The 13,326-nt window shown below is 41.6% G+C and overlaps 1 protein-coding gene across 15 annotated transcripts in view; it reads right to left on the bottom strand.

Moving 5' to 3' along the window:
• The window catches only part of sox5 (SRY-box transcription factor 5), a 285,484-nt gene that overhangs the window by 73,689 nt on the left and 198,469 nt on the right, over positions 1-13,326 (bottom strand). For all 15 annotated transcript variants that reach the window (XM_041977282.1, XM_041977289.1, XM_041977279.1 and 12 more), the window contains 2 exons: positions 8,441-8,636; positions 1,582-1,804 (listed from right to left, as the gene is read on the bottom strand). In XM_041977282.1, the coding sequence (XP_041833216.1) occupies positions 1,582-1,804; positions 8,441-8,635 (418 nt within the window). In that variant the 5' untranslated portion in view covers position 8,636. The remainder of the gene's footprint in view (positions 1-1,581; positions 1,805-8,440; positions 8,637-13,326) is intronic.

The following is a 13,326-nucleotide window of genomic DNA, read 5'->3' as shown; positions in this document are numbered from 1 at the left end:
AGCAGTGGATTTGGAAGCTAAAGGAAGAGTATGGATGTGCATTAGCGCAGGGGTGCCCAAGTCCGATCTTATAGAGCTACTATCCTACAACTTTTAGATGCATCCGTTCTTCAATACTTGAATCCCCTCATCCGCATGTTATTCAGCTCTGCAGAGGCTTAGTAATGAGCCATTCATTTGATTCAGATGTGTTGGAGAAGGGATGCATCTAAAAGTTGCAGTATAGTAGATTTCGAAGACTGGACTTGGGTGCCTCTGCATTATAGGGAAACAGCAGTTCTCGTGACATGTATCTGAGAACCGAGATATAGTTGAATGAAGTTTTAAATCTAGTAATTCTGATTTCAAGTGGTCTTGAGCAATTGTTCTCCTGAACTTCTACAGGTCTAATCTGCAAGTTTTTTCTTTTAGTCATCAGCTACTTTTCCAGTCCAGCCCTTGTAATTGACCACTTTTAGAGGAATGTGTAAGCTGCTTAACACAGATCCATGTTTCTATCTTTTTTGAGGGAAAGAGGCTCCATTTTAATTTACCTTAACATTATGTGCTGCCAAAGCATTCCAAGTTATCCTTTGGTGTACTTGAATGCTCTTGAATTTGTCTTTAAAACTAATCTGTTCCAAGTCAAGTAAGGGTGAAATTTACCATGTCTGTTTTGAAGGCCCAGCATTTCTGATCTGTGAATAGCTCTAATCTGCTTTAAGTGTTTAGAAGTGTGTGAGTAAATTCCAACCACTTCCCTGTTGAAACACACAATAGATACCCCTACCTCTAAAGAGACATGTTATTTATACTATCCCACCTTCCTAAAGATGGACACCTGTTGGTGAGATCCATATCGCATAAGAAGTATTACATTGAGACATAAGCCCCATTTATCTGCTCAAAAGAATTAGCATTGGCCATGGGCTAACTTTATCTCCTAGCTTGACTCCAACTGTTAGCCTGAGGCTACATTTGATAATAAATCTACAGGCTAATGGAGCAAAGCTTTGTAGGCCCTGGGCAAAACTCTCGTTTAGCTTTCTCAACAGTGAGTGAAATCTTTATCTGGGGTCTCAAAATGAATTATCATAAAGGTTAGAAAATAAGTAAAAGGTGGTAAGATGCATTAATCCCTCGATAACTGTTAAAATGTCAGAAATTTAAGTGCAAGCATTCTTAGAAATTTAAGCCAGGAAACATTTGGAGAGTTGTCAATACATTCAAGTATGTTTGCACTCTTTTCACGCACTCAAGCATGCAGCACTCACACATGAGTGCACATGCATGCACGCACACTTCTTTCTTGTCAGGTTGTAAAAAAAAAAAAAATGCAAAGCATGGTGGACAAAAGACCCAAGCAGCTGACGCCGTCAGTCTGTATGCTGGAAAAAACAAAGCCTCTCCTTTCGTATGAATATGTGTGGGTTCACAGCTGAACCAGAAAGTGAGAGAGACAGAACCACAAAAAAACAGTGGAAGGCACAAGAAGAAGAAAGGACAACAGAATGCAATAAAAGTGTGACACCAAGCCAGAAAGATTGTGGGGACTTTCAGATTACACATCTGGCTGCACAAGCATCGCCTTTCATCACTGACCTTCCGGCTCATTTTTGATCAGCTCCTCCATCTTGCGCTGTTTCAGTGTATCCACGACATCAGCCAAGCTGCCCTTACGTCTCTCAGGGGTGCCAAGGATACCTGGGGCAGAGCCCCCATCGCTGCAAGGACGACCCCCACCTCCACCTTCCTCTTTCCCTGGTGAGGTAGCATTGTGCTGGGTATAAGGACTCAGTGAGCTCCCCTTAGTGGCATCATGTTCCTGAAGGAAGCAGAGCAGAGGAGAAAAAGAGAGGAAAAAACAGTTGATTCATTAGTTTTAAAATGACCTAAACTTGAAGACAAACTGAATGCAGATGAAGAAAATGAAGAAGAAATTGGGGAGGAGCTGGCAGGAAACCCACTCATCATCTCCATCCTTCTTTCCAACTTGCACCCTTTATTCTGCCCATCTCGTGTTCTTAAATCCCCATGCAACAACCTTTCATCCCTAGCCAGTTGTCTCAAGTTAGGACATACTTTGTCTGTCTCCATCGCATCCTCTGGATCTGCATTTAACTGACTTGGAGGTACTTGACAGAACAAGCACATGAAACAACAGCAAGAAACTCCACCCGCTCTAAAGTGTCACATTAACTCTTCATCACAAAGACTTCCATGGCTTCCTTTGAGGGATGTCCAATGCTACAGTACCGAATCCCAAGCCCAACTTTCAGAGCCGCTTTTCACTTTTGTCTCAAGATTCATGATGATTAATGCTGAGGGTGCAACTCCAGGAAATGCAGAAATCACAAATAATACATTCTGTTTGAAGGAACAAAGTTCTGGAGAGTTGTCAAATCATTTCCATAAAAAATAACAACAATCAGAGCGACAGCAACAAAATGTAAACAGTGCAGCTTAAAGGTAAGCTCTGTGCCTTTTTTCAAGCTGTCATGATTACTAATTAAAATGCTGTTGTGTATACATTTAGTCTAACATATTCAGTTTAATGATGCTTGGAAATGGTGATAGTGGTAAAAACATTTAGAAACAAAACTTTTTAGACTTAAATTAACTTTTAAGAAAGGAGACAGCGTATTAAAATCTATTATATCCATGTTAAGTAAAGTTGACAACTTGAGTCAAGCAGGATAAATACCGATAACAGTGACAACAAATCCAATAACAGGAGGTGAATAGTACAGTAAGTAACTTTTTGCATTTTAATCTGTGTTTGTTTCTACAGCTGGCATCATGGACTTAACGCTGACTCAGGCCAATTAATGGTGACACCCAGAGGACATTATCAGCTGCAAACATGATGTCTTTATCAAACCCACATTAATTAACAAGAGCATGAGTTGTGTATAGCATGCTCCAAATTAAAAAATAGACATAGCATCATCGCTTTTGATCTCACACTCGGGTATTTTACAGTGTGCTTCTTAATTACAACCACAAATAATCGGTCAATCAGCCAGCCAGTCTGTCAGCTTAGCTCTTTGCAGGTATGCGGGTCAATGTTCCACAGGGTTAATCTTTGGCTAATCTTGCTACAGTATGGGGCATGCCACCTGGGACAGCATCACATATACACAGTACAGCATCTCTGCGTTTATGTGTGAGACATTGAGAAATACATGATGGCATATAAGGTATGCAGAGACGGCTTGTATAAGTGGAACTTAATACTAAGATCACAGTCCACAATGAGATAATTAACACTGCAAAGGACTATAGAGTTTTTTTTTTTTTTTTTTTTTTTTAAGAGAATGAAACAGAACTATAGGATCAAGTAAGAGAGAGGCTTTCAGTATTGAAATGGCTTTCACTGCAAGTGAGTGAACTTCATATATGGGGGGTGGCAGACTATCATCACTTGGCATTTTCCACAACTCACTGCCTCTCTATTCACTTCTTTGTATCTCCACATTCTGAATAAGTAACAAAGCTTAATAATTCACTAATTCTCTCCTTGGCATTCTTGCACATGCATTGTAACAGCCGGACAGATTGTGACAGCAATGATGAGGCTGCAGAAGTTGTATATGGAGCGAATGAGGCTGCTAACACTGCAACTGAGGGCTGTGCTGGGAAAGTGTCTTGTGATCTTTAAGCTATAAAAGACTTAACTCTTCCCATCACCTGACCAAGTGGCTGCTCCTGTCTTTCTTTGTTTGATTTTTGTCTTTCCTAACTCTCTTCTGTCCTCCAGATTGGAGAATTTAGACATCAAATGTTTTTTTTTTTTTTTCCTTTTGTGAATGTGAGTTGTGTCAGCTCCTGCATAACATGTAAGCGTAACTAGGCAGAGGGAGCAAAGGAGCATGTAAAAGTTGAAGAAAGCCCCCCTACCCCACCCCAAAAGAAAAAAAAACTGTTATTAGAGGAAATGAGGGGAGAGCGAACTGACAGAGAGATACGCAGTAAGAGAGAGCGAGGGGAAGGCAAGCATCTTGAAGGCAGCGGTCACACCTGTCACATCCCATTTATCTAATCCAGCGCCTACTTAAAACAGCCGCACTCTTTCTTTCGAGAAAGATGTCGCGCAAACAAAACAAACAGAACGAGAATATGGAAAGGAGATGGAGAGCGGGGGGAGGAGAGGAGGAACGGCGCCGGGGGTTGAGGGGTTGTCGGGTCTCTTTGCTACGTCGAAAAGCTGCTAGCGAGATGTCATCTTGTTGCGTCCAACAATGAAGGTCATTTCCCAATCAAAGGGAATTAGCAGGGAGCATCTTCAAAGACCTGGTATATTAGGGACTGTGGCATTATTTATGTGTGAACTCTGACAGCCTGATCCTAAGGGCAACTTAAATGGCTTATGTTTCTTTCCCATCAGCCTCTGAGCATATAATCCACGCGCCTCGCTGGCGATTTGCACTGCAAAGTCCAAAACAGAGGGATCAAACACAGACAAGACACAAGCCAGATTCTCTGATGTAAATGGGTGTCACTCACACATTCCTCTCCTCCTGCGGTAACACAGGTTGCTAAACTTTTCTCATTAACATGCATTTATTCATGAGAACAAACAGAAATTATGAACACTGGAAATGTTCATGCCCTTCCTCTCAGCGCATGTGTGAGAGCAGGTTTTTAACATTTCTGTGCATATATGTGTGACACTGTCAGTGCACATAGCCTGTAGGTGTGTTTGTGTGTATAAATGTACGAAAGTCTGCATATATGTATTTATATGCACTGGATGTGGCAGGCTGGCAGTGTGGGCGGTTCTGCCTTTAGTTTGCAGATGTCAATTCTCTTCCAAATGACTGGAACAAAGTAAAAATTGCGCCTCACTCTCTTTATCCTTTTACAGCCTCTGCAATGGAACCGAATTAAACAACTTTTGTCTTCTTAAGCTCATCTGTGAGGGTAGGTTGGTTTAAAAACACTTAACTCTTGCCAAAAAAGGAAGGGAAAAAAACCCCTAAATGCTATTTTTTTTTCCCTGCAGCCAGCACAGATGCTGCTGTTCATGTTTGCTTCCCTTCCTCCTTCGCTGTAGCCCGACACCAGAAACTGTACCTTCCCTCCCTCGTTCTGTGCCACAGCCTGACATGTCTCAGGCTGTGAAAGGTATATGTGTGAAAAACAATATTTAATGCTTGGCGTGTCGCTGTGGATCAAGGCATGGACAATGTGGCAAGTAGGAAGAGCTGGAAACAGCTGCTCATCTAAAATACATACACACAAACACACCAGGAGCATGTCACTGATCGCTCCCTGCAGGGGGGTGAGACACAGGTCTATGCCAGGGCTGCCAATCTTCACGATATATACTTAAAAGACCTCCGACATGCTGCCAAACACACACACACGGAGCAAATCCTTTTACATGCCATGGCTAAACACAGACACTGTCAGTTCTGACTTGAGAGACCCTCAGGCTGGGGCAGACAAGTAAACACACACTTTTCTCCTTGTCTTAAAATAATATGGCTGAACATTCAAACTAAACCCCAAATTAGAATAATATTAAATTTGAATAATTTTTATTAAGTTATTTAAATAAAACAAAATTTGTCATCAGTTTCCTCCTCTATTTATATATTTACCTCAGTGTCCAAGAATTAAACATATCCTTTGTCTTTAACTGACAACATGCAGCTGTATTTTCCATGTTTTAAATCGCAGTTTGGCTAAAATATATGCCAGTGTATTTTACCACGACCCCTCACTGTTGACAGGCAAGCGTGTTGATTCATTAGTGCCTCACTGGCATGAGAAATTAAGTGTGACCAGTGTGTCTAAAGACTCACACTCGCACACATATTCACACATTCAGATTATAGAAAAAACAGGGGAAAGGGAGGACTTGTGGAGGAAAATGAATGAGAAATAATGCTAGATGAAATATCTTTATACTTTTGTATCATGCTCGCTTGTTAATTAAATAATTAGTATTTGTCCATTAGCACATTTATGAGAGAAGATGCTCGCCTCTGCCTGATGTGAAAAACAGTTTTTGCTGCGATCCGCAAACAAACATTAAAGATCAAAAAGAAAAGAAGCAGGGAAAAATAATTCAGTTACATCTGCAGTAGCACTATTATGGAGTCAGCTGAGCCAGGTTCCAGCATCACAGCAAAAACGTCTTTTAATGAAACACTTTTTAATAAACTACTTTAATTTGGAAACCATTGCACTGTTCTCATCCACAGACCAGGTTAGTGCAAAAACATTTTAAAAAGTGAGTAATCGGTCACCTTTCAGGCTTTTAAACTATGTGTGAGTGCTGTTTTTACATGGCGTGCTTGTGTGAGTCTGTGCAGCTGCACTCGGTAGGTAAAGTGGCCAGAACCAAACCCAAACAGGCAGGCGAGGCGGACAGAATGAAGAGGTCAGTGTGTAGCTGAGTGCTTCTCCACCAGCGTGTTAATTCACTATGACAAGATAAAGCTGTAATCTTGCCCCCCTCCCCCTCGAGCTCCGCTCTTGCTGTCCCCTGCTGTTTCACTTCCAAGTCAGCCAGTCGTCGATGAGCCATTTACTTCCCCCTATCACTTTCCGACAAGTGCCCTGAGAGACAGAGAACCCTGTCTTAATCCCTCTGGGTCTCCCCCATCCTCCTGACACCTTCAGCTTGTTGTAAATCTCTCCTCCCTCTTCACAGACAGTCAGCGATGAAGGGATTGCCCCCCAAGACATACACAAACGGTCTCTCCTCCACTGTCCAAGAACGGATTACAAAACTGTTGCTTGTGACTTTGGCATTTAAGAATTTTTCTCTTCACAACCACCTTAGGAAAGCAGTGCTAAACCCAGTTGTGTATACTCTTAATCTAAATTAACCAGAAATAATCTAATCACTGTCCTTAACAGCAACAGATAACCCACTGTGTGTGGCTATATGTGTTCCTGCATGCAGTGCGCTCCTCCATAGTCCCAGGACTTTGGTTTACAGTCAACACCTGCCACACATGCAGGGTTCACCCTGGGAGGGGCCTGCAGCCTAATCAGCTGGCTAATTACAGAATTAGCTTTCCATTACGGCGCCTAAGCACTGTTTCATTGTTTTACAACATGTGAGCATTTATTGTTGGTATGGGGGAAAGGTCGACAGTCATCAGAGCAGTGCTGTGACAAGGTGTATCAAGGTGAGGGTTTGGGAAGTGAAGAAAGACAACACCGAAAAATATTAAATAAAACAAAATACTTCAGCATTTTTATAAAAATGTTAACCATGTTTCTCAAGGTCAGTACAAAAAAAACCCCCTTTAAAATAATGTATACCAGTAACCAGAGACACTCCAAGTCGTGACATTTATATACTGAGCACGCACTATACATCACATGAACTGTAGACTTTGTAATTGAGTCATCTAAAAATGCATGTACATGCCAATTAACAGCAAACCTGTAAACACCAATATCAATATTTAACCTGAATCACACAGAAGATGCAATTCATGCAGATGTGATCACAAGCCATACATTCAGCACCAGCACCCAATGTCACACTCCTTCCCCAAGAAAGTGACTCACTCCAATGGCTCACATTTTGCAGTCACGCAACGGTGCATCAAGCTGGCTTAAGGCAGCGACTGGTGACGTGCACACATAAAAGTAAAAACATGTGTACACCCAAACAGTTGCCTTAGAAACCCCCCCCCCCCTACACACACACACACACACACACAAAACATACAAAAACAAAGCTCCGCTCCCAAACCAAACTGCTCTTGACGTGAAAGAAAATCTAATTTTTCCTTTACATAAATCTTTCTACATGTCAATCAAATGAGACACACACACACACACACACATATATATATATATATATATATATATATATATATATATATATATATATATATATATACTACATGTAACATTTGTTTTAAAAAATTACTAATACATCCAGAATTTTTTTCCAAAGTTTATATGTATTTTCTGAGTTTACTGAGAAGCAGTGATTTTTAAAAACAAAAAGATACATTTTTTCAGTGCTGACTATTGTTTTGTAAGGCTGGAGGTCAAGATTACTGTGATCTAAGTAATCTGATCTGAGATGTGCACCCTCGGGGTTTATGCTCTATCCCAAGCCTCTCACACATGCAGACAGACAGCCTTATGGGCAGGAATACCAAGGGCAGAGAGCCAATGATGGAAGCTGCAGCCTGAAAACCAAAAGGTGCACACTGTAATTTGTACAGTATATTTCTCATATGCTTGTCTTGCCCTGACATTTAGAATAAATTATGTTTTTGTAGATGTTTTAAAAGTGAGTAACAATTCTGAAGTCAGAAGCAACACCTGCTGCAGCAACACAAAGTTTGATTGAAACTTGTTGAAACAGTGTCTCTACCTGTTTCACAGTGTAACAATGAGTCAGCTCCCAAAATCTGCGTTGCTCATTGATGAGTGCCTTCGCTTTGGGAGCAAGTGTAAAACCAAAAACTGTCCTTACTGTGCTGGGGGGGCTGTCCAAGTTGCGGTTGGGGGGTGAGCGTGGGGACACCTTGCTGCAGTAGGAGGCCAGGGGGAGGTGAATGACACCACCCAGTCCCTCACTTTCCTCATCTTCCACTCGCTGTCTGCTGGTTGCCATGGTTACCTCTCCATCTGTCCCCCCATATGGAGAGGCTGGTCGCTTGGAAGACATCCTGGAAAAAGAGTAGGAGATAGAAAGACAAGAGAGGAGGAAAAATGGGAGGAAGAGTGAGCAATATTCAAAAGAGGCTGACAACTGGAGTGATATGATGGTGACAACAGAGGATAAAACTAGCTCCCCAAAACTCCTGTATGGTCTGATCCAGCTTCAGATATTGACACCTTTTGCTGTTCCACGCACAGACTCTTTCTTTTGACTCTTTAAGTTTGTCTTTTGACCAGGCCTTCACTACATCTGCCTTCTGTGGGTTTGTGATCACCCATCCTACAAGCAGACCTTCAAACACACTCTCAGGTCTTCCAGTATGTTTTCTGTGGGGGCCGTTCAACATTTGCGTTTCCAAAAGACGAGGCCATTACTGCAAATGGAGCCCGCTTGCACTGGTATTGTGGAGGAAAAAAAAAAAACACGTCTTGACAATAGGCTTTCAGAGAAAAACAGATTGAGAAAGAGGAGGAAAAAAAGAGAGAAACAGAGAGAGAGAGGGCAGTATGTACAGTGACAATAATATGTATTTATGAAAACCTCTGAACAATAGAGGAACTGGAGGAAAATAGCTTGCAACATGACAGTCCCGCTGTTTACATTTGTCGCTGTGGCTTTGTTCCCTTGAAAAGAGTGAAAGGATATAAAGCCACATCTATTAGGTGAACTCCGTCTCTCACAAGGTAAATTTGCCTCCCTGTACTTCAGCTGAATAGGGACGTAGCGACTATGCGGCAATAATAGAATTTAATGTGGTTCTCAGCATTGCCTGAGTGCTTTCAGATGCACTTGTCAGCCTTGAAGCCACTGCGACTATGACCCTGGGTAATAGGCTGCTAATGCTCAGTTGCACAGAGGCAACACATGACAGGGATGGAGGGATGGGAGGTGTTGATGGAAGGATGGAGGGACTGTGAAAACTAAAGGGGAGGGTTGTTTGTGACGGGAAGCAATGAAAAACAAGAAATAAGCAACAGGCGTTGGCCTCGCAAACTCCTAATTTTTTATTTCCCTTTGATTTAACAAGCTGTTTTTCACTCATCTACAGATGTCTCTGTCCTGCATCTATATCCCACCTGCATCTAATTGGCTGTGTCTTCCTCCCCTAGCCCTTCTCTCTCAAAATTTTCTCTTCTCTCCCTGTTCGTCTCTGGTAAACTGATTACACTCTTGACTCTATTGGATTTCCTCAGGACCGTACATCTGGCATTGTTCCTAGGAGCAGCCCTGCCACTAATTCACTGCTTATTTACCTTATGACAGTGGAAAGGCAAACAATATTGAGCGCAGCTCACAGGAGGCGATGGGGCAAGAGGCTAAGACACGCAGTATGAGACGTTATCACATCGAGGAAAAGTTATAGTTGAAATTAAATAAACTTCATCACTGCGGTGGTGATGTAATTTAATTATCTTTAATTTTTTTCTGGAAGATTTCACCTGCAATATTCACTGATCTCACAGATAGTCTAAGAATTTAAACTAATTTGCAAATGTCATTTTTCTCACTTGCATATTGCAGTCTTTTGATTTCCAAAATGCCAGGTTTTCAGGAACAACAAGAAGCAACTATGTTTTTCTCGGCTGAGCTTCTGAAGATTACATAGTAGTGTTCTGTCCACTGATGAGGAATACCATGTAAGTAAATTGAAGATTAGACTTTTATATAAAAAATGTTTGAATCTAATGACTTTTTTATTAAGTCAGCTTCACAGAATTCCAACTCTTTCCTTCTTATATTGGAGTAACTGCTTTTATAACGGACAATGTGTACAGTAAAGTGAACAACACAAGTACACATAAACAGGAGGACCTGAAGCAGTTTATTTCGTTATCTGTCTCTCCTGGACGCTCTGTCTTGCTCAGCGAAAACAGAGGCCATAACTGTAAATTTTGTATTTGTTTGCATGACAAAAGATGAAGAGATAACACTATATCACTCAAAAACGATATGAAAACTGAAACTGACATAAGATAACGTTTATTATCCTGAACTTAGGAAAACTGTGTGGGTGTGTATGTGCCGTTTCACACAACGTCTAATGCAAGCAGCAGACCCAGCTGTACAAACTGCAGGCCTTTTGAGCCACACGGCACGCGCACACACAGAACAGAGGCCTGAACACTGCAGGTCTGTCTTCATCACTACCTGTTTACCTTACCTCCTTTCACTCTCTCACACTAAGACCTTTTGTTTCAGATACATACACACTGCCCTTTGTATCCTGTACACACCTAGACACGCAATGGGGTCGGTTTAAAGTTTTCTCACTTCAATCTTCTGCAGAGAAATCTTTCATTTGGTTTTTATCATTTTATTGTCCATCATTTAACCACAGTAGCAACCACTGACATATCCAAAGGGACCAGCAATCTTTAGGCAGAACAGTTACACATTAACTGACAACAACACGTGTATCCAAACTGTGGGACAAACAGATGACTTTGTTCACATATGTTAGAAACATTTCATATTATTTTCCTGTGTATTGGCCCCTTCTTGTTCCACTCCGTCCCCCCCTCCTTCTCCCAGCATTACTACTACTTCCTCAAAGGTGGGTGTCTATGAATGGGGAGGCCTTTCACAGCTCCTCTCCGGCTATAAAATCCCCCTCTCTCCTCATTTGCCTTTGAAGTGGAATTACTACACAATTGGGCACAGCAGGTGTGCAGGTTACGCTGGCTACTTCATTTAAAGTTTGGCAGAGCTGTTGCGCTGGTGGCGACCTAGAAGAATCAGCCTGAAAGCATGAGGTGATGTGGGATTTAAACAAAAAAAAAAAAAAAAATCGCTTTTTTTAAGCTGATGGTGAATGATCATTAGTGAAGATTAGCATAATTTGCCTTCTTTTTTTAAATGGCAAATATTTAAAAAGTCTCCCACCAGCCCCCATTAAAACATGACAAATGACAAATAGGCTAAATGTATTTTTCCAATATATTTCATTAACAAATGAAATAAAGTACAAGAGGTAAAATCGCTGTCTCTTCCGCTCCCAAAAAACTCTTCCACTACACACAAACATGCACACAACCATGCACACAGTAAGAGTGCTAAGCTGAGATTAGAGCACCACTTCCCCCTTGGCTTTTTGATGATTAGTGGCTCCTCAACTAAGTCCCTCTCATATCACATATGTCCACCGCCGCTAAGTCACTAATCGGACAGCGACGGACGTCCATTAACAGGCCGAGTAATCGCCATCAGCGGTGGTTAACTGTCTCCTGGCCATCGCTTACTGTAATCAACGCGCCCATTTCATGTTGGCAAGACAGCAGCTGCAAGCTTACAGACACACACAAGCGCGGCTAAGTGCAGGCAGTGAGCTTATGGGCATGCAAGTGAGAGTGCTCTCACATGCAAAAGATGTCTGGAAAAACACTTTTAGATGAATTCAGCAAAATGGGGATGAAGATTTGTTTGAGCTCCAATAAAGAGTAAAGGGCAGACCCAAGCAGCTATCACAGAAATCCCCCACATACACACATGCATACACAACTATTTTGCTTTGTGTGTCTGGCTGCTAACATAATCATGGTGCTAACTGCTCTTGTTAACTCCTCTACTCAGAACAAGCTTTCAGGGAGCGTGGGAGCCTCCTCTGGAGAATGTCACTGTGTGTGCTTCTGCTTATGCACGTGTGTGTGTGTCCACATGCACAGCTTCTCCTTAAATTGAAGTCCATTGTTTTAAGCACCACGCAAACATACCATGCAGTCAATCGAATTGTCAACGGCAAAAATGAAGAAGGAAACTAATGTGCTGTTCAGTTTTTGTTTTTGTTTTTTTAAATGGTACCCCCCTGCACCACCATAAGAGGGCTAAGAACTGTCTGCCTGTCACTCAGGTGTGGCTCTATTTGCGTGAAAATGCAAGGTATCTTTGAAATTGCTCTCCGAGGGAATGGAAGGGCATATCAAAATAGTTGAGCGGAGTGTGTCTTTCAGATAAGGCGCCCAGGGCGATTTGCCTCAGAAGAGCCGACCACAACATTTACATCCATATGACACCTTAGGCAGGAATTTAAACAAATGTTTCCCCCTGTGTTGCACTATCACCTGCTTTATTGCCTTATTTTTCTTTTTCAGCTTAAAAAAAGTATCTTCATCTCTTTCTACATCCATCTTTCCGTCACACTTATTTTAACATCTCCAGTCCTACTTTTCTTTTCCTCTCTCTTTCTCCTGCCTTTCTCTCTTCTGGTGTTATCTTACTCACTGTTCCTTCTTTACACAATCAGCTGTTTGTAAGAATGTCGCCCCATTCGTCCCTTCTCTCCCTCCTTCTCTCCCTTATTCTTAGGGCAGACTCCTAACGATATTGCCTAATATCTATTTATAGATTGTCCTTTTGAACAGTGGGAAGAATGGGGCAGCAACAGAGAGCAAAAGCTGAGATGAGGGGATAAAGATTAAGAGAAGTGGGAACCTGGAGGGGGTCAATATTTCCTTTTCCTGTCTTTGGCTTTAAACTTAAAGTGCTTAAGATTTAGTTTTTAAACTTTTAGAGTACCAGTTTGACATACTTAATCAGTAAGAAAAAGCCAAAAACAAATAATCCATTGGCAAACCCTAACCCTTAAAAAACTGTTTGATTTTCTTTTACTGCTATGTTAAGGTGCAAACCTCAATTTTGTATATGTTCATACATACACCGGCACACCCTTACATACATATGCAAACAAAGGCACAGACACA

This window comes from Melanotaenia boesemani, chromosome 23, assembly GCF_017639745.1.
Source record: "Melanotaenia boesemani isolate fMelBoe1 chromosome 23, fMelBoe1.pri, whole genome shotgun sequence".
NCBI classification, from domain to species: domain Eukaryota; kingdom Metazoa; phylum Chordata; class Actinopteri; order Atheriniformes; family Melanotaeniidae; genus Melanotaenia; species Melanotaenia boesemani.
Note: the sequence above shows the minus strand (reverse complement) of the source record. Positions and strands in the feature narration are given on the sequence as shown.